This window comes from Perna viridis, chromosome 13, assembly GCF_037379345.1.
Source record: "Perna viridis isolate PV_CMFRI_1.1 ecotype Kerala chromosome 13, ASM3737934v1, whole genome shotgun sequence".
NCBI lineage: Eukaryota > Metazoa > Mollusca > Bivalvia > Mytilida > Mytilidae > Perna > Perna viridis.
The window spans coordinates 12,983,251-13,010,665 of NC_142457.1; the positions used below are offsets into that span (position 1 = coordinate 12,983,251).

The 27,415-nt window shown below is 31.5% G+C and overlaps 2 protein-coding genes across 8 annotated transcripts; both read left to right on the forward strand.

Annotated features, from left to right (window-relative positions):
* The first annotated feature begins 98 nt into the window (after positions 1-98).
* Positions 99-7,619, forward strand: LOC148599635 (uncharacterized). 2 transcript variants are annotated; one of them, XM_088558639.1, is made up of 4 exons: positions 103-288; positions 959-1,039; positions 5,588-5,671; positions 6,830-7,619. In XM_088558639.1, exons 1-4 carry the CDS (start codon positions 225-227, stop codon positions 6,925-6,927), a joined length of 327 nt encoding a protein of 108 aa, XP_088414765.1. In that variant the 5' UTR covers positions 103-224; the 3' UTR covers positions 6,928-7,619. The 2 variants fall into 2 exon arrangements, with proteins under 2 accessions (XP_088414766.1, XP_088414765.1); XM_088558640.1 differs by lacking the exon at positions 959-1,039 and having other exon boundaries at positions 99-288.
* A 2,084-nt stretch (positions 7,620-9,703) lies between these two features.
* On the forward strand, positions 9,704-26,988 carry LOC148599636 (uncharacterized). 6 transcript variants are annotated; one of them, XM_088558635.1, is made up of 6 exons: positions 12,925-13,069; positions 16,304-16,413; positions 18,574-18,666; positions 18,918-19,058; positions 22,289-22,381; positions 25,434-26,988. In XM_088558635.1, exons 2-6 carry the CDS (start codon positions 16,326-16,328, stop codon positions 25,559-25,561), a joined length of 543 nt encoding a protein of 180 aa, XP_088414761.1. In that variant the 5' UTR covers positions 12,925-13,069; positions 16,304-16,325; the 3' UTR covers positions 25,562-26,988. The 6 variants fall into 6 exon arrangements, with proteins under 6 accessions (XP_088414764.1, XP_088414763.1, XP_088414761.1 ...); XM_088558633.1 differs by lacking the exon at positions 12,925-13,069 and adding an exon at positions 14,486-14,607; XM_088558634.1 differs by lacking the exon at positions 12,925-13,069 and adding an exon at positions 14,632-14,718.
* Positions 26,989-27,415: the final 427 nt, after the last annotated feature.

Below are 27,415 nucleotides of genomic sequence, written 5' to 3' on the forward strand. Positions count from 1 at the left end.
TGTCTTTGTTTTAGAATCAAAAATATTTTTTTAAATTTTAGTTTTAATTAAGGAACTATTGTGTGCATAAATTATATCGATAAGTATATAACATGTGTAATATGACAGGATACAACAACTTTCAAGTAAATTGACTTCATTGGTGTTGAGTGTGACAAATTGAAATTTCCGATTCATTGGATGTAAAATATTGCAGAAAAAAATTAAACATTGTAACTAAACAAATGGACAACAAAAAAGAACGGAACAAAATAATTGATGCGACTTTTGATGTTGCTGAAAATAAAGGTAAGATAAAAGATGACTATATTGCGTTTATTTTGCTTGATTTATTCTTAAAATTCGACTTGTTAGAATGAATCTTACGTAATTCACATGAGTCCTGCCCATTAGCATATATATTTCTATTGTCCTGTTTTCCTAATCTTTAATTGTATCTTATTTGTCCGACATATTGTGTATGTTTACGTTTTTTTTTTCGGTTGACCGTGCATATCATGTACTTGGAGGATGTTGTACCTGAACTGTGTCATTTTTGTAGCTTTGGTATTTTTTTAACCTGATATTTGACGTTAATCATGACGTCATTGCATAATTCCAAATCCCGTCATGATGTCAGCATATATTCCCTTCAGCAACTAAAATTCATTAGTACGTTTGCAATATTTTGTCAAGAAAAAGACAGGCAGTCAATTTGTTCTAGTTGTGTGATTGATAAATCTGTATTCACTTTGCTGTCTTTTTTGCGTGAAGGTTAAAATTTGCTTGCTGTATATGTAAATGTATGAAGTCTATTTCGCTTGCTATTTATAAAGGTTCTAAAGAACAAATCATAAAGAAAATGGATTTTACGTTATAAGTGATCCCCCCAAAAAAATCTTGTTATTTATTTTTTCTTAAACAAAGTTACTATCATGAAAGTTGACATTTTTAACTATATGATATTACCTTTTGTCAGGAGAAGAACCAATTGTAAATGAAGTAGGAGAGGAAGTATGTGGCATACAAACTCAAAGTCTTTGGAAAATATTTTGCTGTTGTATGTACAGATATTACGTAGCACTCCAGCTAAGGATCATGCAAAATGTGATTCATGGGTAAAAAGCCTACATATTTTTATTGTTGATATTTTGTTTGAAAGTCATAGTAAACAGAAATTAACATGTGGTTTTTCATATAACCCGTGCTTTTAGGAGATAAAAATTGTATAAAATGCACTGTAGATTTCAAAATTAAAGGAGACAACTCTGTAAATGACGCTCAAATACAATAGAATCTATTGGATTTTCAATGTTGATTATCTCCTAAGAGCAGGCAGATTTGAATGAATAATTACACATTTCATAGTATAGACCCATAAAACAACTTAATTACAAAAAAATAAAAATATGTAGCAATTTTTTGGGGTGTATCACATTTTTCAGATTTTGCATGATTCTTATAAAGACAGCTAATTAAGTCTCCATAACATTTATCAATACAAGCGCATTTCCTAGAATGAAATGTCAAAACGTATGTAAGTTAAATACCATGGGCAATTGTGAAATATAAAATAGAATATATTCGGGATACCAACATAAGCCATTGTTTTTCTTCGGTTTTTTATCTTAAGAAAATTATCTGCAATACTGTATGATATGCTGACCGTTTATATCAAAGGGAAAAAAGATACATGATTTGTTCATATTCACACATATCATCTATATAAGTCAATATCGATGAAAGTTTAATATTTAAAGGATGTTTTAAATATTTGAACAGGTTATTCGAAATTATTTGGTTTGCGGCAGTTTATAAAAAAGTTGAAACTTGTCCAAATCCTGTTTTCGAGTATAATCTGATCAGAAATTAGAATCATTTCTTATCATTTCATTCATAAAGTCTAAATGTAGGTAATAATTTTTTTATTTAATTTGGTTTTTTTTTTTTATTTTTATTTGTTATTTTTTATTTTTATTATTATTATTTTTTTTTTTTGGTTTTTGTTTTTTTTTTTTTTGTTTTTTGTTTTGTTTTGTTTGTTTTGTTTTTTTGTTTGTTTTGGTCATCAATATGCAATGAATTATGGGTATAACTGATTAAGACGCAATGAGTAATGGGTATTAATGATTTAGTCATTTTCATAAACATATGGGTGCCATCCCAGATAGCAAACAGATGTTGGGCCAACGTTGGCATTATGTTGGCATCCTCGTTGGGCCAACTATGGCTAATGATGTTGGCCCAATGACATTTTGCTCATCGGGCCAATGTCATTCCCAACAGCTGGCGCGACATTGGCCCAACGGCTATCAACCAACATGTACGACACATTGCCAACACCTTGCCAACATCTTTTTCCTATATTCCACCAACTTGCCAAAGTACGACCAACGGTTGTTAGAGGGAATAGTGATTACTAAAATGTGCTTTTTAATTTTCGTTTTTTTCTCTGGTTGGAAACAAAAACAAATTTTCCCGGTAATGTTTGTTTATCGCGTATAGCAAACATTTGATAAGAATAAACACACAATGTGACATTACCTAGAATATATTTCAATAAATGAAAAGTCAATAATTAAAACACGGACATTCTTTTTTTCTATCTTTTATTATCATTAGTGAAATATTTTAATCAACAAAAACTCAGTTGAAATTTATATCTTCTAAAGTGCATATGATAGACAGCAGACATTCAACAGTTTCGAAGTTGGTTAAAAAATATAATAATATTGATTCATATTTTGTCATACTGTTTTCGCAATAGGAATGAGTAAAAAAAAGTTGCAATATATATAATTTTTAAAAACAGGTTCATAAATGTACAATGTATCATGTAAACAATACAATTATATACAATTTATCCATCCAAATTCCTAGAATTCACAATGGTTGATTTGTAAATCGAATCAAAGTCTGTTTTTGCTGTGTTTCCCTCACTTTCTTTTTTCTTCTGAACACTTTGCTTTCGCCCACCTTTTCGAGCAGGCACCAAGATTTCGACCTTTCATAGTCAGTCAATCAGCTCGTTAACAAGCACCAAGATTTCGACGTTTCAAAGCCATTCACTCATTCTGTTAACAAGCACCAAGATTTGACCTTTTAAAAGCAGCCACTCATCTCGTTGACAGGCACCAATATTTCGAACTTTTAGATTCGCTAAACACACCATAGCCTGACCATTTAATGTCAGTCACTCAGCCACGAAGTTAGTCTCTTTATACCATACTATAAATGTAAGATTTGTTTTATGCAAAAATAGGTCAAATCATTTTTTTTGCAAAGCTCATAAGTACAAAAATGTTTACTGAATTTAAATTAACAGCAGGCCAATCTACAAAGTGCTAGAATATTTTACATTTATTATTTTATAATGCTAACCTCGTCTTCTATTGGCGCTCCATTGTGCCTGCCTTCCTTTTCCGTTGAGACCGGAAAATATTTCCCCTTCCCCTGCTTTACCATCAGGAGGGCTGGATTATACAATGAACATAATAAGCAATCATGATGTGAATAAACCACGCAGTACATTATTAATTTAACATTTAGTTCATTGAAATTACAAGACAGAATGTGAAAATGCCATGCTAAAATGCTTCTTTTTGGTAGGTGTGTCTATAGCCTCTGTCATGGGGTCGAAGTCGTCTAGTTAAATGGGTCACCGTTCGAATCTTAGTAGAAGTGGTAATTAAACACGTTTTACTATTACTCTTTGAAATTGGAATACGTAAAAAAATATGTCAAGATTTATATAGCTATTTTCGAATAGAACATTGGCATGATATTGTCTGTCCAACATCATACAACCATTGACATATATATATCGGCCCACCATCGGACCAACATAGACAATTTAACTTGTTGGGCAGGTGTCGATGGGCCAACGCTGGCCCTACATTATACAGACAACAGTCGATGAACACGTGGGCCCAATGTTGGACCGATGGTGGCATGCCAACGCCAAAAAGTTGCTAACCGTGCCAACAATTCGCCAACGTTGGCCCGACGTGTGCATGATTTCTGAGATGTTCTTGATTGTTTTTTTTTTTTTTTTTGTTTATTTATTTGTTTGTTTGTTTGTTTGTTTTTGTTTCTGTTTTTGTTTTTTGTTGTTGTTGTTGTTGTTTGTTTGTTTGTTTGGTTTTTTTTGCTTTCTCTGTCTTGGAAAAGTGCTATGATTCGATTTGTAGTTAATCGCCGAAGCTGGCGAGTACTTTTTTTATTAGTTTGGTTTGCAATCGCATTTACAAAGAAAAGGCAAATCTGCAATGTTGCAGTAACAGTTAAATACCATTTGATCTTGAAAGTTAATTTTGATTCTGGATTTATGGTTTTATTTATTTTATTTATTGATTTATTGAAACAAGCATATTTTGGAGACCATAACACAAAGGAAAAATTAAGGAAACGAAGTAGTCAACAATGAAAAAGACAAAAAAGAACTTCACATTCAGATATTAAAAAGTAAATTAGAAATCCAACATATCAATATTACGGTTCCATGTACCTTTAAGGATTAACTTATGGTTCCATGCAGTCCCTGTATGGAATAAACTTCCCATAATTAAATGAGCGCGAACACCTTAATGGTCTTAAATAATTGTTTAAAATGTTAAAATTGTTAAAATAAGCATCATATGTGTGGCTTTGACACATTAATTTCAATCAAATTTCTCAAAAATGACATATTTCTGCAGATTGTAAGGGTACGAATAATTTAATTTCAATAATGATCCAAAATTATTGTTAAAAATATTTAAAATGGCAATATTAGTATCCAGTTGGTTGTTGTGACACTCATATTTCAGTCAAACATCTTTAAAATGACATATTTTTTGCAAAGTGTATGTGTGATAACAATTTTAATATACCTATTAGTCTAAAATTATTGTAAAAAATGTTAAATTGTCTATATCATTATTATGTTGATGGCTGTAATACATATTTTTCAAACCAAATGTGTATGTTTACGTTTGCATTTTCCGGTTGATGTACTTGGAGGATGTTGTACCTGAACTGTGTCATTTTTGTAGCTTTGGTATTTTTTTAACCTGATATTTGACGTTAGTCATGACGTCATTGCATAATTCCAAATCCCGTCATGACGTCAGCATATATTCCCTTAAGCAACTTAAATTCATTAGTACGTTTGCAATATTTTGTCAAGAAAAAGACAGGCAGTCAATTTGTTCTAGTTGTGTGATTGATAAATCTGTATTCACTTTGCTGTCTTTTTTGCGTGAAGGTTAAAATTGTTTTTTGGTTTTTTTGTTTGTTTGTTTTTTTGTTTGTTTGTTTGTTTTTGTTTTTGTTTTTGTTTGTTTGTTTTGTTTTTTTTTGCATTCTCTGTCTTGGAAAAGTGCTATGATTCGATTTGTAGTTAATCGCCGAAGCTGGCGAGTACTTTTGAAAAAGGCAGAACAATTTGTTTGATCGACCAATCAAAATTATTCCCGCTCCCCATTCCCATTGCCCTTTTCATTAACCACATTCCTAATGCCACAGTCCCCATTGCCCCATACCCCTGTGAGGGTAAATATGTCAAATTATAATGAAGAAAAACATATATGACTATTATCATTTTTCATTAACAAAAACTGTTTTTAAGGTTGTCGATTCGTTACTAAATATAGTACAAATAAGGCTCTTGAAATGAGGAATAGAAAGAAGAAGGAAGAAAACGAATCTGACGGTAAGAAACACAATAGAATATTTTCCTGTTGTGAGTATACAATAGCATGTGGTGTCAAGAAACTTGTCAAAATAAGCATATTTCCTAAACGTATTTTAGGAAATTATCACGGGCAATTGTGGAGTATCATAAAAGTACAGTGCTAACATTAGCATTTTTTCTACGAGTTTTTAACTTTTCCAAAATTACCTGCCATCCAGTAGGTTTTGTTAACCTTTTTTCACACGGAAAAAGATCTATATGAGTATAGGTAGATGAAAGTTTAATATTTTTAGTGGAGTCCGAGTTGCTAATTTACTTTTGTTACTTTGTATGTATTATTTTGGTTATTTTATGTTATTTGTTGTGCAAATCTGTTTTCCATGTCTGTTCTTTGTCCCTGAATTACATTCTTTTGATTTTTGTTAGTATCTTGGTTCTCTTGATTACTCTTTTTACTTTTTGAAAAGTGTAAACTTGCCGAAATCAGGTTATTGGGTACAACCTTTAAAAAAACATTCCATATTATTTGTTCTCTGAATGTAAAAAATAGATTCGTGTTGTTTCGTCTTCGTTTCGAAATGAATATGTATCTATGAATTATGGGTTAAGCTGATTAAGTTATTTTCGTAAACACATGAGGCCAATCTGTTGTGACTGTTTTGACAATCTCGATCTTGGAAAATGCTATGATTTTATAAGTGACAATCATCGCAAGTAGGGAGTACTCTCAACGACTGGTTTGGTTGATCTCAATCCTATTTTCAAAGTGTATGCAAATAAAGCTGTCATGATGCTATTTTAAATCCCTGCATCTGAAGTTGCAAAGTGGATATTGATGCCTTTTCAGGCCATAAGTATACTGAATTCATTTGATAATACGATCATTGACGCTCGATTCGGTAGCTTAATAACATTTAGATATCATTTTGATCTTGAAGGTTAATTTTTATTTTGGAGTTATTGTTTTATTCAAACAAACTGATTAAGGTCCAACGATTTAAATGCTAAATGAATTATTTCAATTGTTGATGAAAACATTTATGTGATGTACGCCAGAAAACTATCCTTTATTGTCATAACTACTTTTTATATTATAGGACAAAGTTAAACACACACACGTGTTCGGATTTGATTGAGTCCTTTTTAATACTTTTTTTTAAATAACTGATTTTATAGGTTGTCGAGGAGGTTCTAAACGTGCTGCAGATGAACCAAATGATGCAGAGGAGAAAGAGTATAATGCAGCTGACACTAAGGAGGACAATACACTTTAATATCTTCAGACATTTTTTTCTTGTCATCAGGAAGATATTTAGAGATAAATTTGAGTTGCTTTCTAGTATATAGGGACCAATTTGACTAACTCATAAATTTTGTTTAATAATGAAATAATACATTTGTAGACACCAGGCCAAATTGTATTAAAAAAGTTTGTATGTAATCCCGAAATGTATCCCCCAAAAAAATAAACTGTGAAATTACTTTAAAGTCATGGATAACAATTTTCTTGTATTCGAAAAGAAACACAGTTTCGTGGATTCTTGAATTCGTGATTTAGAGGTTTTCAGTACACACATCGATGGAATTTTTTTTTTGTTGGGAACAAACCGAAAACAACGAAAATTGCAACATTAGCAACAGTACTTCCACAATAGTGAAATTTGTTTGGTTGCCAATTATTTACTGGTGTTCTTCTTGTCTTACCTCTTGGACAAACCCATATATTGTTAAAAAAGTTGAACAACAAAATATATTTGTTATCATTTTAACAGTGTTCTTTGAATCTAATCGTAAATTTAACCATTCAATGAAATAAGTCCCACACATAGGCCAAGGATTAGTAAAATATAGAAAAAGTCCAGAACATTTGCCATTGATGAAGCGATAAAAGAAGTCCAGAGCATAGGCCAAGCCAATGATAAAGCGATGAAAGAAGTCCACGACGTAGGCAAAGGGATCTATGAAGCAACAAAAGAAGTTCAATACATATATAAGAAAGTAAAAATAATGTTTTAACATTTATTAGAAAAAACTTTCCTTTACACAAATGTATTCATGGGAAGATTTCATTATAGTGTGACGGATATATCTTGGATTTAAAATACAGAATTATTTCACAAAGAGGAGTTAAAATCGTACTAATATAAATACATTAAAATTATTAAGATGCAGTCCAGTTAAAAATCAGGCAGGTCCTATGATATGGTTGGCATAGGGTAAATATTAAATTCCATCCGATGATGATTATTATTATTATTATTATTATTATTATTTTTGTTTGTTTCAATTCATGAAATGCTTATATCATATGTATGTAATAAAGATTTACTTTAAAGCGACAATGGATGACTCGGAGAACGATCTAAAAGCAACTCATTTTTGCACAAAAATAATGAGTTTTTAATCTCTATTTTTAATGACTTTCAATGCTTTCTATGTATTTTACTACTTTAACCTTTGCAGTGAATCAAAGACTAACAATCAACTTATGATATGAAATAAATTACAATATTTTTTTAAATAATTGCCATGTGCAACTCACTACCTAGTGTTTTCATGGACCCCCTCTTTATATCTAGGAGGGAAAAAGCTTGACACAAAATTGTTGTTGATTGAGGAGAAAAGGAAGGATATAATGAAGGATAAATAGCAAAACAATCATCAATACGATTGGCTTATCTTAAACATCAAAAGCATTATCGATCAAATTTAAATGATTCGGAAGAGGACAATTTGAGGTCTAGTATTATCGGAACCGATGATTAATCCAGTGTTGTGTTATGACTAAATGTCCTTCAGTTCTATTGTTTTCTGAATGTTTTCCAAAAAGGCGCGATAAGTGTTATGTTATTGATGTACAGTTCTACCTAAGAATTGTGCAAATTAATAAAAAAAAATTAGGTCAGCCCGGATTTCAGTGAACTTTCTGAATAATCTGAAATTTATCGGATATCACATTGAATGATTGAAATACCAATAAAAACTGTATGTTGAATATGCAAATTAAGGAAAATTATAAGGTTTAGTTGACAATTTTTTTGCCCTACCAAATGTGAACTTTTATTAAGATATTTTCAAATAAAACATAACATACCAGTTTTGATATATTGTAAATTTCGATATGCTGTACACGTGTTTCACTGAGTAACCTCTTATAAGCAGCCTTAAAATCAAATATGTAGGAAGATCATAATCAGAATATTAGATGTATCCAAGAAATACTCAATACCAAAACTATCGAGAGAGGAAGCCAAATCCGTCACCGAGTGGTTCTACCATATGCACACTTTTTTTTACTCTTACTTATGCTCTTATTTGTAACGAACGACTACAAATTGAACACAATCAATAATAATCCGTAACATATAAAGTATACCTTTGCCACAATTATGATTACATTTTAACAGATTCATATAACAAAAGTTATTCAAATACTGATGACAAGGCGAATACTGTTAATACAAGTTTGCAAAACAAATCAGTCATTTAAGAAAGAAATCACGAAAACTCCATTTTATCATTGTTTAACCACGGGTTGGCCGGTTACGTCGCATTATTTTATTATTATTATTATTAATTATTTTATTTTATTCTATTTTTTTTTTTTGGGGGGGGGGGGCGGGGGGGTAATTTTTAAAATATTAAAGTAAACACGAATTAACATGTGGCTTTTCATAAAACTCCTATTCATAGGATATATAAATCAAAAAGTCTGTATTATAGCATTCAAAACTGAGGAATATAACTCTGTAAATGACACCAAACTTTTGAATATTCGATGTGAATTACAAAAATAAGAATGTATAACCTTTTTTTAGGTTATCAAATATTACGGAATCTGCATGATTCTTAAAACGTCTGCTACTTAATCATTTTGGAAAAAAGAACCAAAACCCTTCAATGAACACACACTCAGTTGTTCCTCTAATGTAAAATTCAGGTTGAAACGATAGTAGAAAACATCGACATTGTGATTATAGTTGTTTGCATGGTAGTTTGGTAAAACTAGCAAATGATTCATGATGTCGGCCCCACATTGTCTGAGATGATGAGTGGGGTCTTTCTGGCAAGGTAATATTTTCCCGTTGCTTATATATAGTTAAGTAAATTAATTCATAATATTAAATAATTTAGAAGTTTAGAACAGTGTAAAAATGCATGCAGGTATGAACGTCTCTGGCGTAAATTATTACATTAAAACTCAGTACATAGGAGGTAAAGAATTTAAAAGTTACAAAGGATTCATAACATGCATCTTTCAGTTCACTGATTAATCGATCTTTGATATCAGGACAAGAGATAAGGCAGATTTGAAATTGTAAAATTGTTATGGATCATTTTACAAAGATCTAATTACAGATGCCGAATTTAATTATGTTGGTGCAAACCATCATTATGAATTTGTAATTCGGTCAATGATTATTTAAACCCGGAACAACATACATATACAGGAAAGATCAAATGATTGGTTAAGAGAATATAATAGGTATATAATGTCTCACAACAATCAGTTTCCGATTGCAATTGATAGTTGATATGAATCTTTTTGTATAACCCCGGCTTAGAATTATGCAGTAACAAGGAATAGCTAAAAAATCACTGATTCTTTCACAATGTTATTAACGCAAACTCTTAACTTATTTGAAATCTCAAAGCTTTTGTATTAGTTTAGTTACGTAGTTGAAGAATTTGAGATAGATTTTGAGATACATGGAAATGTTGGGGATATATCCTGCAAAAAATAGATACAGCATAAGCTAAATATATATGATTTGATTATGAATACTTTCGTCATACAGACATAACAATTGCAGGGATCATTTTAATGAACAATTCAATGCATTCTTGGTTGCATACTTTGGATAACACAAATGAGGTGTCAAACCACGCATATTTTAGACGGGATGACATTTTATGCATTAGTAGATGTTCAAATAGACATTTAAATAAAAGCTATAAATGTGTCTATGGTAAGGTCGTGAACTAAGATATTTACTGAAATAACCTTACATTTAAACAGATCTGTTCGAATAATTTAAACAGTTATGATAGACCGATGATCAATGGTAAATTCATCTTCAAAATTTCTAGTTAAAACTGTATGTGGGCATAATTCATAGTCAATGTGGCATTTAGTTTTTTAAAACAATTTTTTGCGTCCTGAATCACAAATTGTAGGAAATACATGTACTGCGAACGTTGAAAACAAATATCTGATCCCATGACTCTTTAAGAGAAAAATAACATCAATATTATCCATAGAAATTCAATTAAATGCATTATTATAGCACTAAAAACAAAAGACTTTCATGATTTTAACATTATATGTTAACTCTGACTTGAGGGATATTAAGGTGAATGTCATGTATTTCAGCAATACACATTTTGCATTTGTAGATGTATCAGTGTATTCATTGTGCCCGCCTGATTATTGCATGGATATATGCTAAATTAAAATTATTACATTGCTGAATAAAACATAACACTGGAAACAAACATATGAAAGTCAGAGAGTGCATTGAATATAATGTATGTGAGTCTCGTTCTAGTTTCATTTTCTTTACCGGAATTTCCGATGTAGAACGTATTGAAAACCGGAGACTGATCTGTATTTTATTGTTTACTTCCGGGTACTCAAAATGCTGTATAACAATGCAAAATGTTCTAGTTTATGTATTTTCGTACTTCATTTATCATGTAGAAACAGTTATTTGTCATTTGTATTGGTGTTTTTACACAGAAATTTTTTTGCCCTTAACAATGAACTCAACGCTCTCTAAATGAAAAATCTCTATGCTTTTGAATGGTAGACTAGGACCCATTCTCTTGAAATCACGAGGTTACATGACGAGACTTACACACTATATTGCCACAAAATAATTGTATTTCAGTGCTTTATGTTTTTAATGTCCCATTTTTAAATATGTACGTAAGAATGTAATATAGTATGAAGGAGTACAATATAAGAGAACTCAAAGGAACCATGATTCTATGGGAAATTATGATCATTAAGACGAAACAGGGACAAAGACCAGACAGGGAATACAGACACACACATCAAAGAACATGAAATAACCAAAATAATTCGTACAAAAAAATAAAACAAAACAAAAAACAAAAATTAATGAGAAACTCGGAATCCACTAACACCTGGAGCATGGACCTGGTTCACCGATAGAGTAAGCGTAAAACAATTACTGCAGAAATGATTAAAAGTGTAAAGTGGTACAACTACAAAACGTAATTGGCAAAACATTGTCGATAAGATTAGACAAAAAAACTAAAATGAGTTACAGGGTGTTCAGAAAATCATGTTCTTATTAAAATGCTTGGTCAATTCGTAGAAATAAATGTACACCAAACCCAATGATAAGTAATATAGATTGTGATTAGTACATATACGGAGAAAACAAGTTTATTCGTGCAGATATTTAACTTTGCCCATCATTCATCCTTCCACAAATGAATTTAAATACCTAAGAAAAACAGAATGTGTATAAGTTGTGGTACATGGAGAAATAAAGAAAACAAGCACAGAGATTTAATTGCACAAATCAAGTATTTATATCTCATAACCTCAAGACATAACCATCAAAATATTTGTAAAGATTGCCTTTGTAAGATATTAAAACGTTAAAGTGGCCTATGGAAAAATGGTTGGGAAAATGTCCTACTCTTTTCTCATATATAGGCAGTTAAAAATATCGACGTCACATATGCTTCAGGATAAATTTAAATAACTTTTCTGTTGTTTTGAATATATCTGATGGGAAAAGGTCCAAATTTAGAAAAAAATATTATGATACCCATTGCCTGATTCTTATACAGAATGGTTCTTAAAAAAATATCAGAAGAGATAGACAAGTATATTCGTTTAATGATTGTAGCAATAGTACTTATAATGACATCTGATATTTTTTATTTATTATCGCTAAAATAAATACTTACTGGGATAGTGAATATTTGCGTTTCTTAGATTCAAACAACTAGGATACACACATTATTATCTTGTTACATGTAGTTATGAAGTCAACATTGATCAATCATAGAATTTATAGTGAAAGTAGTACATCTTTTTTCGTCTTTATGATGTTAAGTAGCAGTCTTCATAAAAATCAGACGGGAGACTTTGTGCATGTTAAAAGCCGATCAAATCACTTCAATTTCTACTGAATTGGGGAACAGCGGCAGTCCACATATTCAGTCAAAGTTTCTCAATCTGTTGTTGCATTTTCTGGATAAAAATGTCATAGATTTTGTATGAAATTGGCAATTTTCAAGTTATCATTCATGATTTGGTTTGATTTTGGTTGCTTTTTGTTGGATATGAAGGATTGTTCTCTAAAGATTACAGAGAAAAGACAATTGTTATATAAAACAATAGCAAATGTAGACCGAAAAAGCATCGTGTGTTCGGTAAGTTTTTCCCCACCATCAACCACCTTCATTATAAACTGTCTGATTTTAAAAAGACTGGCACTTAAATTATAAAATTAATTTCAGTAGTGATAACGCCAAGGGAATGTGAAGTCATTACTCTATAAAATTCAATCAAGTTGGCTTTACCTTGACTAAGTATGAGCAGACGAAACAGTGGAAAAACCGGAGGTACATACGAAAGTTCATCCTTTGACAACACTGAAAGGACGACATAAACCCGTGTATCACAAAGTATACATTGCACAATCACATAACATTAGATGGTAAACTTGTTTGATACAGACTAATATCTACTTCTGAATTGCTCGTTGCAATTTAAACATATAAGCATATATATCTGACATATGGCTTTATAATAACAATGAACATTAAAAAAATGGGTAATCGGGCCAGATCACTAGGCACTTAAATAAGCCCTATTATGGTGTCTTCTTCGGGTTTCAATAGCAATATTTAGTGTTTGGTGCCTCAATATGAGTTTCCTTAGCTGCAAAAAGACAAAAGGTTTCATATTGGGTATATTAGTATATAAAAATCCTTAAACCCCTTTCGCCGCCATCTCATTTTATTAAATTATTGAATATTTTAAGACGTTAACCATTTGTAGGAGATCATATATCATTCCTACTTATTTTATTCCAAACACCAAATATCGTCTAAACACTGCGTTAAATGAAATCGTTCTTGTCTCACAGTTTAAAGCATCGCCCAATTTTACAACTTTTACCAAATGAATGTTATTCTTAAGACAAAAACAAAATTAAAGAAAAAAATTATGTTCTCATTTTGTTTTTTTATTTCCCAAATATTTTATTGTATAACAAAAAGTGTAAAAAAATGTTTTCTTCAACTTATTGATATGCATTTTTGAAAATATGATTTTTGGTGTCGAACTCTCTTATATTTTAAATTTGTGCAAGATGACATTTAATAATGTGTTTAAATATTTACAATGCCATACGATTTGTTACAACCGATCGGTGTTATGTTTAATCTATCGTCATATGCATCAAGTACATTTATTCTTGTGGGGGACTTTCTTTTAACAGTTAAGGAATGTTTCAATTATTTTATGGCCATTTAATTGTTGTACTGACTATTGTGGAAGTTTGTAAACATATAAAATAAAGCATGATTCAGGTACCTCCTGCAATAAAATAAGTTTAACGGTTAAATATTCAATTGCGACGTATGAAAATAAGTAATATGATCGAAATATTGCAACTCTGAGGTACACAGTGTATCAATTACATCAAATTGTAGTTGTTAGAACATGTGTAATTACACGATGAATGCAATATATCACAATTTCGTTTTTTAACGAATGGTAGAACAAGTAAACAAAATAACTAACTTACAAATACCAATTCCAAATACCATTGCTGCATGTTTATTGTGGAATGTTGTAAACATATCAAATAATACCTAAAGCATGATTCAGGTTCTCAGTTAGCTGTGCACTGGGAAGTAAATTATATTATACCATAATAGTGAATACCCAAAGTTTCATTCAGGTGGGGACTACCCTATATCATTAAAGTTAATTACACACTTTTATGTTAAAAAAAAGTTTAAAAAAAGCAACCAAACAAAACTGAAAATGGCTTGATTTACTATCATGAAATGTAAGTTCTTTTCATTCAGATCACAATTTAATAACTGAGATATTTTATTGCTTGAACTATAATATAAACCATTGTCAGTTAACAGTCAATATACGAAATCATTCTTTTCATTCACATAACACATATAAAATCGAAGGGTTTTTATGTAAGATATGTTAGTGATTTGAATATTCCATTTTTAAATGTAGACTTACCATACATAAAAAGCAAGAAAATATGATTATTTCTTCTCTTTTAGTTACAACCTCTTTTGGCAAACAGTGATTAAACGTAATCATCGCAGGTTTTATTTTGAAAGTTTACAACTGAACAAAAATATGCACACTTTTTAAGTGGAATTAATTTGACAAAATACTGGTAAAACTACCAACTGCAAATATTGACAATATAGTGGCGATCAAAAAACTGTATCAAAAATAAAAATTGAGTACCATGTGTTATTTCCGGAATGAAATGTAGAAAATCATAAGTAATAAGGAACAAATTTTACTGCGTCGGTTATCTTTTTGAAAGATATCATTACGTGGTGATTTTAATATTGACGGAGCCTTCATATTGACGGAACCCTTCATATTGACGGAACCCTTCATATTTGCCTTTGGCGTTGAGCCTGGCCAATAAGACCAGCCTTGTACTTATTACTAATTCAAAATGAATATCACTACGTCACAATAACAGATTATTGACTAACATTCTGATATTACCCTAAATATGTACAATACAAAATACAAAGGTGCACTAATACGGGATTTACCCGTCCAATACGTCATATTAGCCTGGTTAAAATCCATATTGACCTAGGCCAATAAGACGTATTGGACAAGTAAGTCAATTCTGATGAAGCTGTGTAAGTTTTTCCATATTGTTTTAATTAGTGTACTAGTCCTCAGCTAGCCATATTGGACCAATCACTAATCCAATATGGAGAACCTTATGCAATAATATCATAATATTGAGTGTTTATTTTGTATCATGAGTTTGTGAAAAAATAAATATTTTTAGAAAACAATGTTTTAAAAGGCAATAAACCATTTATTATTAAATGCAATACTATATCCTTTTGTTAACGATGGGTGCTTTTAAAATTAACGAAAGTAAAAGTAAATGTATATATTAATTTTTGAAAGTTTATATTTTAAACTTCTGATGGATTAAAAATGCTTCTTCCATATGTAATCCAAATTGCACAATAATATACACATGCTGCCTGTAGTAGAGCGTGTTCCGCTGTAGTATCGCACGAGGTTAATATATAACTCGAGACGATGTCGCGGGTAATATATTTACAGAGTGTGATACGATGTGTAACAATCTCTACTACAGGCAGTATTTGTTATATTATACTGAATACGAGAGTGTGATATATCATGACGTCAAGGGTGATATATCCTAGAGGTTGTTGAGATATCGTGTGATATATCGCTGCCGTCGGGGTGATATATCGATCCATCAATCGCTGTTCAGTGGGGCGGGACAAAGAAGGATGTACAGGGGATAGATTAAAATAACCCATCACCCATTACCCAATCAGAATTCAGGATTTTTGTATGAAGTATAATATAGTAAAATGTAACATCCTTTGCAGAAATTGCTAGAGCAATAAACAAATGATGTCGTCTAATACTAAAACGAACGAGGAAAATAAGAATATTGACAAAAAGATAGACAAAGGGTTCGATGTAGCGGAAAAAGTGGGTAAGTTCTGATTAATATACTGTGAACATGTATCGTTGTGAATAGGTCAATTTTGTTATCATTTTTACGTAAGGCTTATAGCATGCTCTCTGTACCTCAACCTTTTCTGTGTTTGAAGATTAAAGAAATGGTGTATCCGTATAAAAAGTTAAAATGCACTATGTCGACATTCATTTTTTGTCAACATCTTGCATTTAAGCTGGTTTTTTTTTGTAGTTTTACATTTATATATTACATGTATGCATATCTTGAGTCAGAAATTACTTTGTTATCAGTTGGTAACATTAAAACAGGATTTTCTTTAAATAATATTGTCGTCGTTCGGTACGACATTCAAATCAATTTACAGATACATTTAGCGAATATACGATAAAGTTGCTTCAAGATTTCTATACATATAATGAGAATGGTTATGGTGAATGTGTCCAAGAGACAACAACCCGAACCGGGATGAAAAATGTCTGCTCAAGGCTACCCATCGGACTATCTAATGAAACCAGTGATCAATCGTCAAAACATTTATAACAAGTTATATCACAGACGTATATGTAAATTGTGTATAAAGTAATTTTATATCTTTGAACCTTTCATGAAGTCACTGTTGACAGAAAGAAAGCTTACCCGGATATTGTGGGATTCACATACATGTAGCAAATGTATACATCTTTTATTGTGTGAAGTTTTGTTTTTGTTTTTGTTTTCTTTTCTTTGTTTTTCGTATTTTGTTTTGTGCATGTGGTTAGATTCTGATGTTTCTTAAATGTCATTTGATTTAAAGCTTTGTTGTGTTTTACCGTTTGCCGAAACATGTACAAATTTTTGAACATCTTTAAAATTTTTCGTGTATATTGATTCTCAAGTACGTTTCATAATAAGGTCTCACTAACCATTTCTAACGTTTCCATTACTTTACATGTTAAAAAACTAATTTTCAAAGTCTCACTGTGAATTCCCAGGACAAATGACATCTTAAAGTTGCATACCGTTGCGAAGCTTGGAAAATAAGGCTTCCAAAATCATTATGCTAATGGTACGATGATAGTAGAAATTCTTCACAAAATTTACTTGAATAAATAATACTGAAAATCCACATTTATACCTGTTCTGCTAACTGATAGCATGGAGGCAAATTACTCACACATGTAAACAATATTCATACACTTTTGTAGTTAATTACATATATGATTTTAAAGTACACATTCTCAGCTTCAATTTGACTATTTTTAATCATAATTCTCACAAATAATGCACTTACAATGCATATGTCTAGGTTCAGTGTGTTTTTGGTACTACATAGGGGGGTGGCCATTTGACCCAGAAGTGGTTAGTGAGACCTAAGTCTACTTTCGTACTATTTACATTGTTGTCGTTTTTACGTTTCCTTTAATAGGTATTAATTTTGATCTGTTGCTTATAAAAATGTAGATTAAAACACCAATTTGAAAATTATACTTTTACCATGCGTTTTTTTAGCCGCGTAAGTAAATTAAATCCATAAACAAGAAGTCTAGGAATTAATTTCGGCAACAAAAATTGACAAACATGACAGAATGGATCTACTTTTCAGCTCGGACTCGTAAAAATACCTCTGTGAGATATGATTGTCTTCCATGTGCATTTGCTAGAAAAAAGAATAAAGTTGTGCAGGAAATGCCTCCCTTGTATAAAACAGCGTGTGTACACGCTCATATAAAAATGTATAGGACTATTCCAAATTTAACCTCTTAGTCCAATTGATGGTCATTCTATGTATCATTTACCAACTTATAATCACTTCTGAAGAAACGTTGCCAATGACTCCCAGACAAATAAACCTATTTAGTCAAGTATTATTTCTCCTCCACCGAATTGATGTTCATTGAGCAACAGGTCGGGTATTTGAATATAGCACGAAATGCTCACCTTCCAGAGCACGTGTGTGTTCATCCCCGGTTGCAACGGGGAGAAAAGTAATGTCGTTTATTTTCCTGTTTGTAACTTTTTGGTTCTTTTTTGTTGAACGATTTGTTTGTCGGTTGTTTTCATTTAGGTTTTCCAGGTTTGCAAACTGACTTATCTTTCTGAGTTTTTAATATCAATTGATCAAACTAGATTTACATATGTAGAAAAAGGACAATACGGGCACCACCAAGTCCATTTAACAAAACTATTTATTTGTAGGCGGAGAAGTTGCTGAACAAGTTGTTGACCAAGTAGCAGACCAAGCTTTGGATCAGGTTCCTTTTGGAGGAATTATAAAACTCTTCTTTTGTTGTATTTATTTGTTTGTTTTGGTGTCTGACTGAAATAAAATGGTTACAATTTAGACATTGTTATACATATAGCTATTCTATTTGGTTTTATTTCCTGTATTGCCGTATCGTAAACGATGTATATTCTAAATTATGCATAAAGGTACCGGGAAATACATTATGTAAGTTATTAGCGTGCAAAATATTCAAGCCAGAAATGCTTACAAATCTGTTATTATTGTAAAACATTAACTTTTAAATTATGTTTTCAAGGTGCTAAAAAGGGGGCTAAAGTTGCGGCTGCAAAAGCATCCAAGAAAAATGAAGACGGGACAGAGTCTGGACAGGAAGACGATAGCAAGTCTAAAAGGGATAAAAAGATTGACGCAGGGTTTGGGCCAGCTGAAGATATGGGTATGTGCTCTACGAAAACCGATAAGAGCAGTTATTTTGTTTAATTAATACTAATCTGAAATCTGACAAATGTTATATACCATACTGGTCAGTTCATAGTACGTAAAATGCCTACTCTTTTCTCTGTATTTAAGAAATGTTTCAATGGTTTCATTTATTTTCAAAACATAGAATGATATATAGTGCTCCAAAGAGATATTAGTTCCAGTCAGCTCTAAATATTGTAGCCCTGTGCAGGTCCGGGGGTTAAATGAATAGGCCTGCAGCAGCGCTAAGCTTGTCGTAAAGGCGACTAAATAGTGTTCAGAACCGTAGCTGGGGGCTAGGGCGCTCTGCCCACAGAGCAACTGGGATGTGTGCCTCAGGTGGTGGAATGGGGTACCATTGACGTGTTACAAGCTGGAGTTGTCCGGCTATAATACGGAAAACCTGACCGCAAACCATAGTGGTGCACCGTGTTGGGAAAGATGCCACGTTCCTCGCACGTTAAAGAACCCTACTGTGGTATTCTCCCGTAGTAGGAACCTTAGGGCTCCGCCACAGGAGGCTAAATTGCCCGACCCTACCCACCTCTCCATATATCCAGTGGCAATCAAACTTTGTCGATCCCATTGTCCTTGTGTCCCATCCTTTTTCATTTCATCATCATTTCATGTTCATTTTATCATCAATTTCATGTTCATGTTTCATGAAATATTGCTGCTCGGACGTTAAACCCCAACAAACAACAAACAAACAATCTAAATATTGTACACCCCCTTTTTCAGGTTGAAGAAAGTGCTTTCTGTTTTATATGCAATCCGCTTTTAATGACGTCAGAAATTCAATAATTTTGTAGCAAACATTTTACATTAACGAAAGATTTATTAATAAATACATGAATTTTACTCTCATTTTGGCGAAATTATAGGTCGACCAGAAAATGGTTTTTCTTACATATATAGAAGTAAAAATAAACTGTGACAATAACACAAAACCCATTCTTTGCCTGCAATGTCAAATATCAATTCGAATAATTCACACAAATTTCTAATTTAAGGTAAACTTGGTTTGTCTAATAATGTTTTTCAATTATGAGACAAGTACGAATATATATATCGCCATTATGTAATTTATTTTGTCAAAGATAGAATAATCAATTGTTAGTCTTGAACAACCAAAACATTATAACAAATGCCGAGATAGACATCGATTAAATGAGTGTGCAAAGCATGGACTGCACAGGATGAAAATTGTCTTGTGTTCCTAGAAGTTGTGATCATATTTAATTATTCAAGACTACCAAATAATTATCCGTTGTATATATATTTAAACTTTTGGTTATTGCGTACAAATAATCAGGTTGATGTTTATGATAACTGTTCAATATTTTGTACTATCACTGACGTCAATGGATTTGCACGTCAAAATAAGCATATTTTTTAGCGTTTTAAAGCGACGAAGTCCAAGAGTAAAACACGTTATTTGCTATTTGAAACATGATAATTTATTATACGGACAACGTTTGATAAACCACGACAATCCTTATTTTCATTTGTAATGTACGCAACAGTAATAGTTGAATTTACCTCTTATGTATTTTTATGTGCTATTCTGCAATGGATTCCCGTTTGCCCCTAATATATATTCAATACATCTATAGAGTAACCGAAAATATTCAAACTTATGATGAAGGACCTACGACGTAAATATTTTGGACTGCTTAAATAGATAAATAATACGGAACATGTTTTCTACCATTGTCCCATGATGCGTTTCAACTTAAATATAGCATATCAATATCACGAAATGCGAAGATTACAAACTCTTTGATGATTATTTCTGTGTCATAAGGTATAAATAGTTGGATAAGGCAATAAAATTTCTGCCTTATTGTTTTCATATCCAAAACCTTATGCGTATTCAACACACACAGATAATAACCTCATTACTATAATATATGAAAGAAATTATTTCTGTTGTGGCATTTAATAAATTTAAACTTCATCCCAACCGTCGATTATCGTAAAACGGGTTGTTATAGAATTTCACTTTCATGATAATAACCTCATTTTTAAACTTTATTGACATCAAAAATGATATCACACACATATGTTTAGACAATTTATAGCGGAACACTATTATCACTGAATTAAGAACTTACGAGCGTATCCATGCAAAGACTAGAAAGCTGGTGGCACCCGACAATTTGTTTTTCAATTCAACTATTTCTATCATCTAACTATCACAAATATACTTTTTGGCAAGGTTGGTTTTCAATTTACTGCAACTGTTTAAGTGAAATAAATTTCATGAAAAGTCTTAAAATTCATTGATAAAGGGGTATAACTCTTTTCTTTCTGCAAACACGGAAAACAGACACACACAACAAAGAAGACAAAGCGACCAAAATCATACATACAAAGTAACAAAAACAAATGAGCAACTCGGCCTCCACTAAAAACTGGAAGCATAGACCAGGTGCACCGGTAGGGTAAGAATCTTTTGTTTTTCTAGAAACACCCGCCGAGTTGCTCATAAAAAGTCAAGTCCGGGGTAGACAAACGAGGAAAGGAAAACCATGACAAAAATATTCTGACATATCTTCATTTATGAGATTAACATTGCATTGGATTCAGTAGGGGAAAAAACATTGTGGCTTCCATATAATTGAATTTGCCTAATTTTTACACGAACAGTGCCTCTGCATTCTGAAATATATTTAACATAGAATGATCATTTACAAAGATGTTTTTATAGATGGTTCTTATGAAAACGTTTAATGAAAATAACGGTACTTAGCTTATCAAAATATTTGTTCTTAAATATTGATCTAACAATATGTGTACATATTTACTTGAATTTTTATTTATAGCCAAAGGTTACGTTTGCTTTTCACAATTATCCATTGGAAATTGTCCCCATATATCTGAATCCATTGTCATTCAATACTCATACTTGATTTTGTCTTATTCTTTCTTTAAAAGCAAATCAAGACAAAATTCATTTCGAAAAATTTTTCCAAGATCTTTTAAGAAAATTATAGTATTTTTCCAACTTTTGGACAAGATGTTCGAGATCCAAAATTTTGACCAGTTGACACTATTTATAAAAGCCTTTTTGTTTTGTTTATGTTTTTGTTTTTTGTTTTTGTTTTGATTTTTTTCAAAACCTTTCGCAAACTTGATGATTATTCCGTATAATTTATTCAACCATAAAAAACTTTTCTTAACTACTGTTAAAATTTTCAGGTGGAGAGGTGGCTGAACAAGTTGCAGAGCAGGCTTTAGAAGGTGCATTGGATCAGGTTCCCTTCGGAGGAATCCTAAAGATTTTCTGCTGTTGTATGTATATCTTTGTGGTTGGCAACGTAAAAAACCGAAATACCTCTATTCGTTTAGCTGTGTATTACTAGTACTAAAAGTTAGAAAATAAACCAAACTATTAAAACATATATTTTCAGGAAATAACAGTGGATTTTTTTTTTCCGAATTGGCATTTACCGATGTTATTTTAGCACTTTGACATATAGATAATAAATATTAACACGTGTCGCAGAATTGCATTATTGTTGGGAGATTATTACCGGATGTTACTCATTTGCAATATGGCGGGTGCAGCTGGCAAAGCAGGACATGCAATCCTTCCGGAACACCTGCTAGCATTCCCGAGGGGTACATTTTCGTGCATTTATTATTTAGCAGAACTAATCAATACGAGTATTCTCTCAATTACAAATTAATTAAACACGTAGACTGTCGCTCCGATGAAATAATTTCGTCATATTGCAAAGAAAAAAACCGTGGTTTTGGTATCTATCTTTGCATTTGTATGAATAGTTAGACAGAAGCGCCGAAAAAAGTTAAGATTTCTTCCAATTAACTCAAGGTAAAAAATAGAGTAAAAAATTAATCACTTCCTACCTAAAATATGTTTCGTAGGTATATAGCCCTAAACAGAGCCTTAGGACTGTTGATTAAACACTAACCCAAGAAGTAAAAAAATGTGTAACCATCTACTTGAGATTCCTTTAATTCGAATGCCTGAATGGGCAACACCTCTAATTCAAAGACATAAGAGCACTTTTGTTTCAGCAAATACTATTCCAACTTCCTCTTATATTAGTTGTATTGTAAGTAGTTCATGGTCGACGAAGGAGAACAACAAAGGTCATTTTTGCAGTATATGTAATCCACATTATGTAATCATTTAAATGTCATCGTGAGTGTCATATTGTCTGTTTGTACAATACCTTAACAACTTCATTTTATCTCTCCTGCATAGTATATAGAGGAAAAAGTGTATTGTATAAGAAGATAAAAAAAAAATTATCAATCATTTCTTAACGTGCTCAAAACTAATGTCAATAAATTTGTATGTACTACCCGACTATTTGGATTAAGGTTATAGGATTGTGCCTTTGTTGTGTTTCATTATATCCATTTTTTCCATTGAATGTGATCAAAAGATGGACGATGTTTAAAAACTAATTTTGTAGCAACATAAACCTGTTCCAGTAGCCTAATTACACCTCCTGAAACGTGTAACGTTCCCAATCCCACGCACATGAAGCACACGATACACGAAAACCACACACAACACGTTGCATGAAGCACGATAAACGAATGATCTTATACGCCGGAGGTATTCTTCTCAGTAATTACTATCTTTCGAAATCTAACTTGCAAAACGAAATAATAATAATTCATGATATACAGTTTACTTGTTCATTGTATTTTGTTGATTGCTGACATCTTACATGTAATTTTACATTAATGTGTATTATGCTTAAATAAACACATTCGATATGCACAATTTCTAAATGTCTATAAATGTTTTAATATAAAATCACGTTAATTTTTGTTATACATCGTATATTGCGAAAACATTGTCACTGGTCTGGAAGTATGAAAATGTTTTTTTAAGTGTTTTTACCGTGCAATCATTTTGCTTTGAATATGAAATAAATAGAACTATTTTAACTAATGCGATACCATTTTATTGGTCTAAAAAAGAAAATATTGCATTGTTGGTTGATATGAAAAATACCCATTTTATTGTACATGGTACATTGCAAAAACATTTTCATTAGTCTCTGAATATAAAAATATTGAAAATTAGGATAAGATATGTTCAATTTTTGACAGATGCGATACCATCTAAGTACTCTAAATATGAAAATAAAGTAATTTTTATATGACAAATGTCCATATTGGTTGTACATTTTTCTTGTTCCAGAGGAATAAAAATACCAAAATGTCATAAAGTATTGGTAAAAAGTAATCGTAATCTTTATTAAATATTTTAGCTATTTTAGCTAATGCAATACCATCTTATTTATCCAAAGAAGAAAACACTGCATTGTTGAAAAGAGAAGTGTCTATTTCGATTATACACGGTACATTGCGAAAACATTTTGACTGTTCCAGGAGTATGAAAATATTGAAATTTCATAAAATTGGGGTAATATACACTCATTTTTATTCTCAAGAGACATACTATTACTACCTGGGAATGATCACCATGAAATCACAAACAGTTATAGTTCAGGAAATTTTTCCCCGATCATTCCGGAAGGCCATTCAAATATTGATAGTATTTTATTATATGTACAAATAATGTTCGAATGTTTGAAACCAAATAATTCATACAAGTATTGAATCCTGACAAAATATTGACTTTCAATGTAAAAAGAATATTGATTTTGGCATAGAAACGAAATTTACAACGGTATTCCGTAAAATTAAGCTATTTTTACCATCCAATCAGAATACGGAAAAGCACTATACCCGAAGAACGAAGCACGTATTGTGCACATGAAATGCACACGTACACGAAGCCCACGCTGTACAATACACGATCCCACAAAACACGCACACGAAACACACGATACACGCAAACAAAGCAGGCTAAAATGGGAATGTTACACGTTTCAGGAGGTGTATAAGAGGTCTAGCGGCACAAAAAAAAAAAAAAAAAAAAACGCGTATTCACGCCAAGCTCTGGCAAACTATCATATGATATATCATGATCAAATCGGTTATAGTCACTATAAAACTATTATATGATTTTCATAAAAAAATATCAAATGTTTATCATATAACTATCATATGATAACCATATAATAATCATATGAAACGAGCACCATATGATTAACATATGTGGCACACTTAGCTGGGTATGGAGATCGTCTTAGTTTCCTCGTTCTGTCCATCTCTCTTTTGACCATTCGAATGCTTTGGCTCTACCTTTCTTGAAGTTGTTGTAGCACTACTCAAACATTGAGGATGAAAAAATTGACATATTTTTTTTTTAAATTTACTCCTTGTTTGAGCTTTGAAAAGTCGACACCGACCATCTTAATTATAAGTATGAAACTACATTTCGTATTTATAGGTTGTAAAAAGGGTGTTAAAGTCGCTGCAGCAAAAATGGCTAAAGAGAAAGACGAAAAAGCATCTGAGAAAGATGGTGATGATGAAAAAGAAGAAAATAATGAAAAGGAATTCGACACAAAAAAATAATTTACAACATACATTCACACGCAGTTTTATAATCCCATCGGATGAAGTTGTGTAACACCTCCCATATCGAAAATGTCTCAATGAAGTTGGAACTATAACCAACAATTATAAGAAATGGTTTATTAGAATTTTTATTATATTAAATATTAGCCCATTTTCAGAATCTAAATTCTAAATTCTGATTACTGCTTGGATATGAAAATTAGCATGGATTATTTTGTTTGCTTTATTATGTGTAAGTTTTATTAAGTTTAAACAGAAATTTAGTATTTATCGCAATGTGATTTCTTACATTAACCATATCAAAATATAACTAGCTATGACGAAAATAACATGGTTCTCCTTTGTTCTCTTTCTCTGCCTAAGGTTGGGCAAACTTCGATCATTGATTTAATGTAGTCAAATTAAATACTAAACAAGTTAATCTTATATTTTTTAAAGAGAAAACTTGTAGAGTAAATAATGTTGTTTTTGTTTGATGGGTGCATTTGATATGATATTATGCTTTTCTTCTGCAACTATGATCTCTCCTATGTCATTCAGGTAAATAATAAACTATTTCCGTCCATTGTGATTACGAATTGCTTATGTTGTTTTGTTATTATTTTATAATATGCTTATATGAGTTTTATTTCAATGTTTTGTAATAACGTTTGTATTATTGTAGTTAGATTGCGTTATGGATCGTGGATCGTTATGGTGTATCCATCAGCACCATGAAAACTGATTTATTCAACGGGTCATAGTTTTCCTTCCCTCGTTTGTCTACCCCTGACTTGACTTTTTATGGGCAACTCGGCGGGTGTTTCTAGAAAAGCAGAGGATGCTTACCCGACCGGTGCACCTGGTCCATGCTCCCAGTTTTTAGTGGAGTCCGAGTTGCTCATTTACTTTTGTTACTTTGTATGTATGATTTTAGTTACTTTATGTTCTTTGTTGTGTATGTCTGTTTTCCATTTCTGGTCTTTGTCCCTGGATTACATTCTTTTGATTACCGCTATGGCCTTGGTTCCCTTGATTACTCTGTTACAACCATAAGGACTCCGTTTTTCTAATCGCCAGTTTTCCCTTCATCGGTCATTATACCAAGTGTTTAAAAACATGTTGTAAGAAACACTTTAAATTGTTATCTTCCTTAGACCTCAGTCAATGACTGTATAAATTGTTCCATAAAACATGATATTCCTTGCACTGAGTTGCTTTAATTGTATTTACTGCATTAGTCTTTTTTTTTTTTGTTATCTTTATTTGAATCTGTTTTAAGTTTTTGCTTTGCTTTGTACTGAATTAGTTCTTTGTTTTGTTTTGTTTTGTTGTTTGTTCCATTCGCTGTTATTTGGTTGATTGTTTGTTTGTTTTTGTTTTTGTTTGTTTTTTGTTGTTTACGAAAATTACAACATGCAAATCATTACAGTTTCTGATGGGTATATTGTTTATTGTCTTTATTCAGAAATTTCTAGATTTACACTAACACAAAATAACTCATGATCACAGTAAAATGAAAATAAAGACATAACTTTAACCTGTGAGACAGAAATCATTTTTTACGGTTTTCCATTTGCGTTTTTCTAGTCTAGTGTTTGCAACTCCATCCATCAATTGTCAATGTAATGTTATTTGTTTGTATATACAATACAAAAAGAAATTCCAGTGAATGTATTTAAAATTAGACTTACCACATAAAAACATAACTAAATACACATCTATAATCCGAGGAGACTAATTGGAATCTAGTTTAAACTGCAACGCAATTCATTGCCATTATAAATATTTGAGCATATATTTCCGTGTAAAAGCAATTAGACAGTATTAGAAAGACATTTTTTTAAAAGAAGGGAGATTTTCAGAAACTTT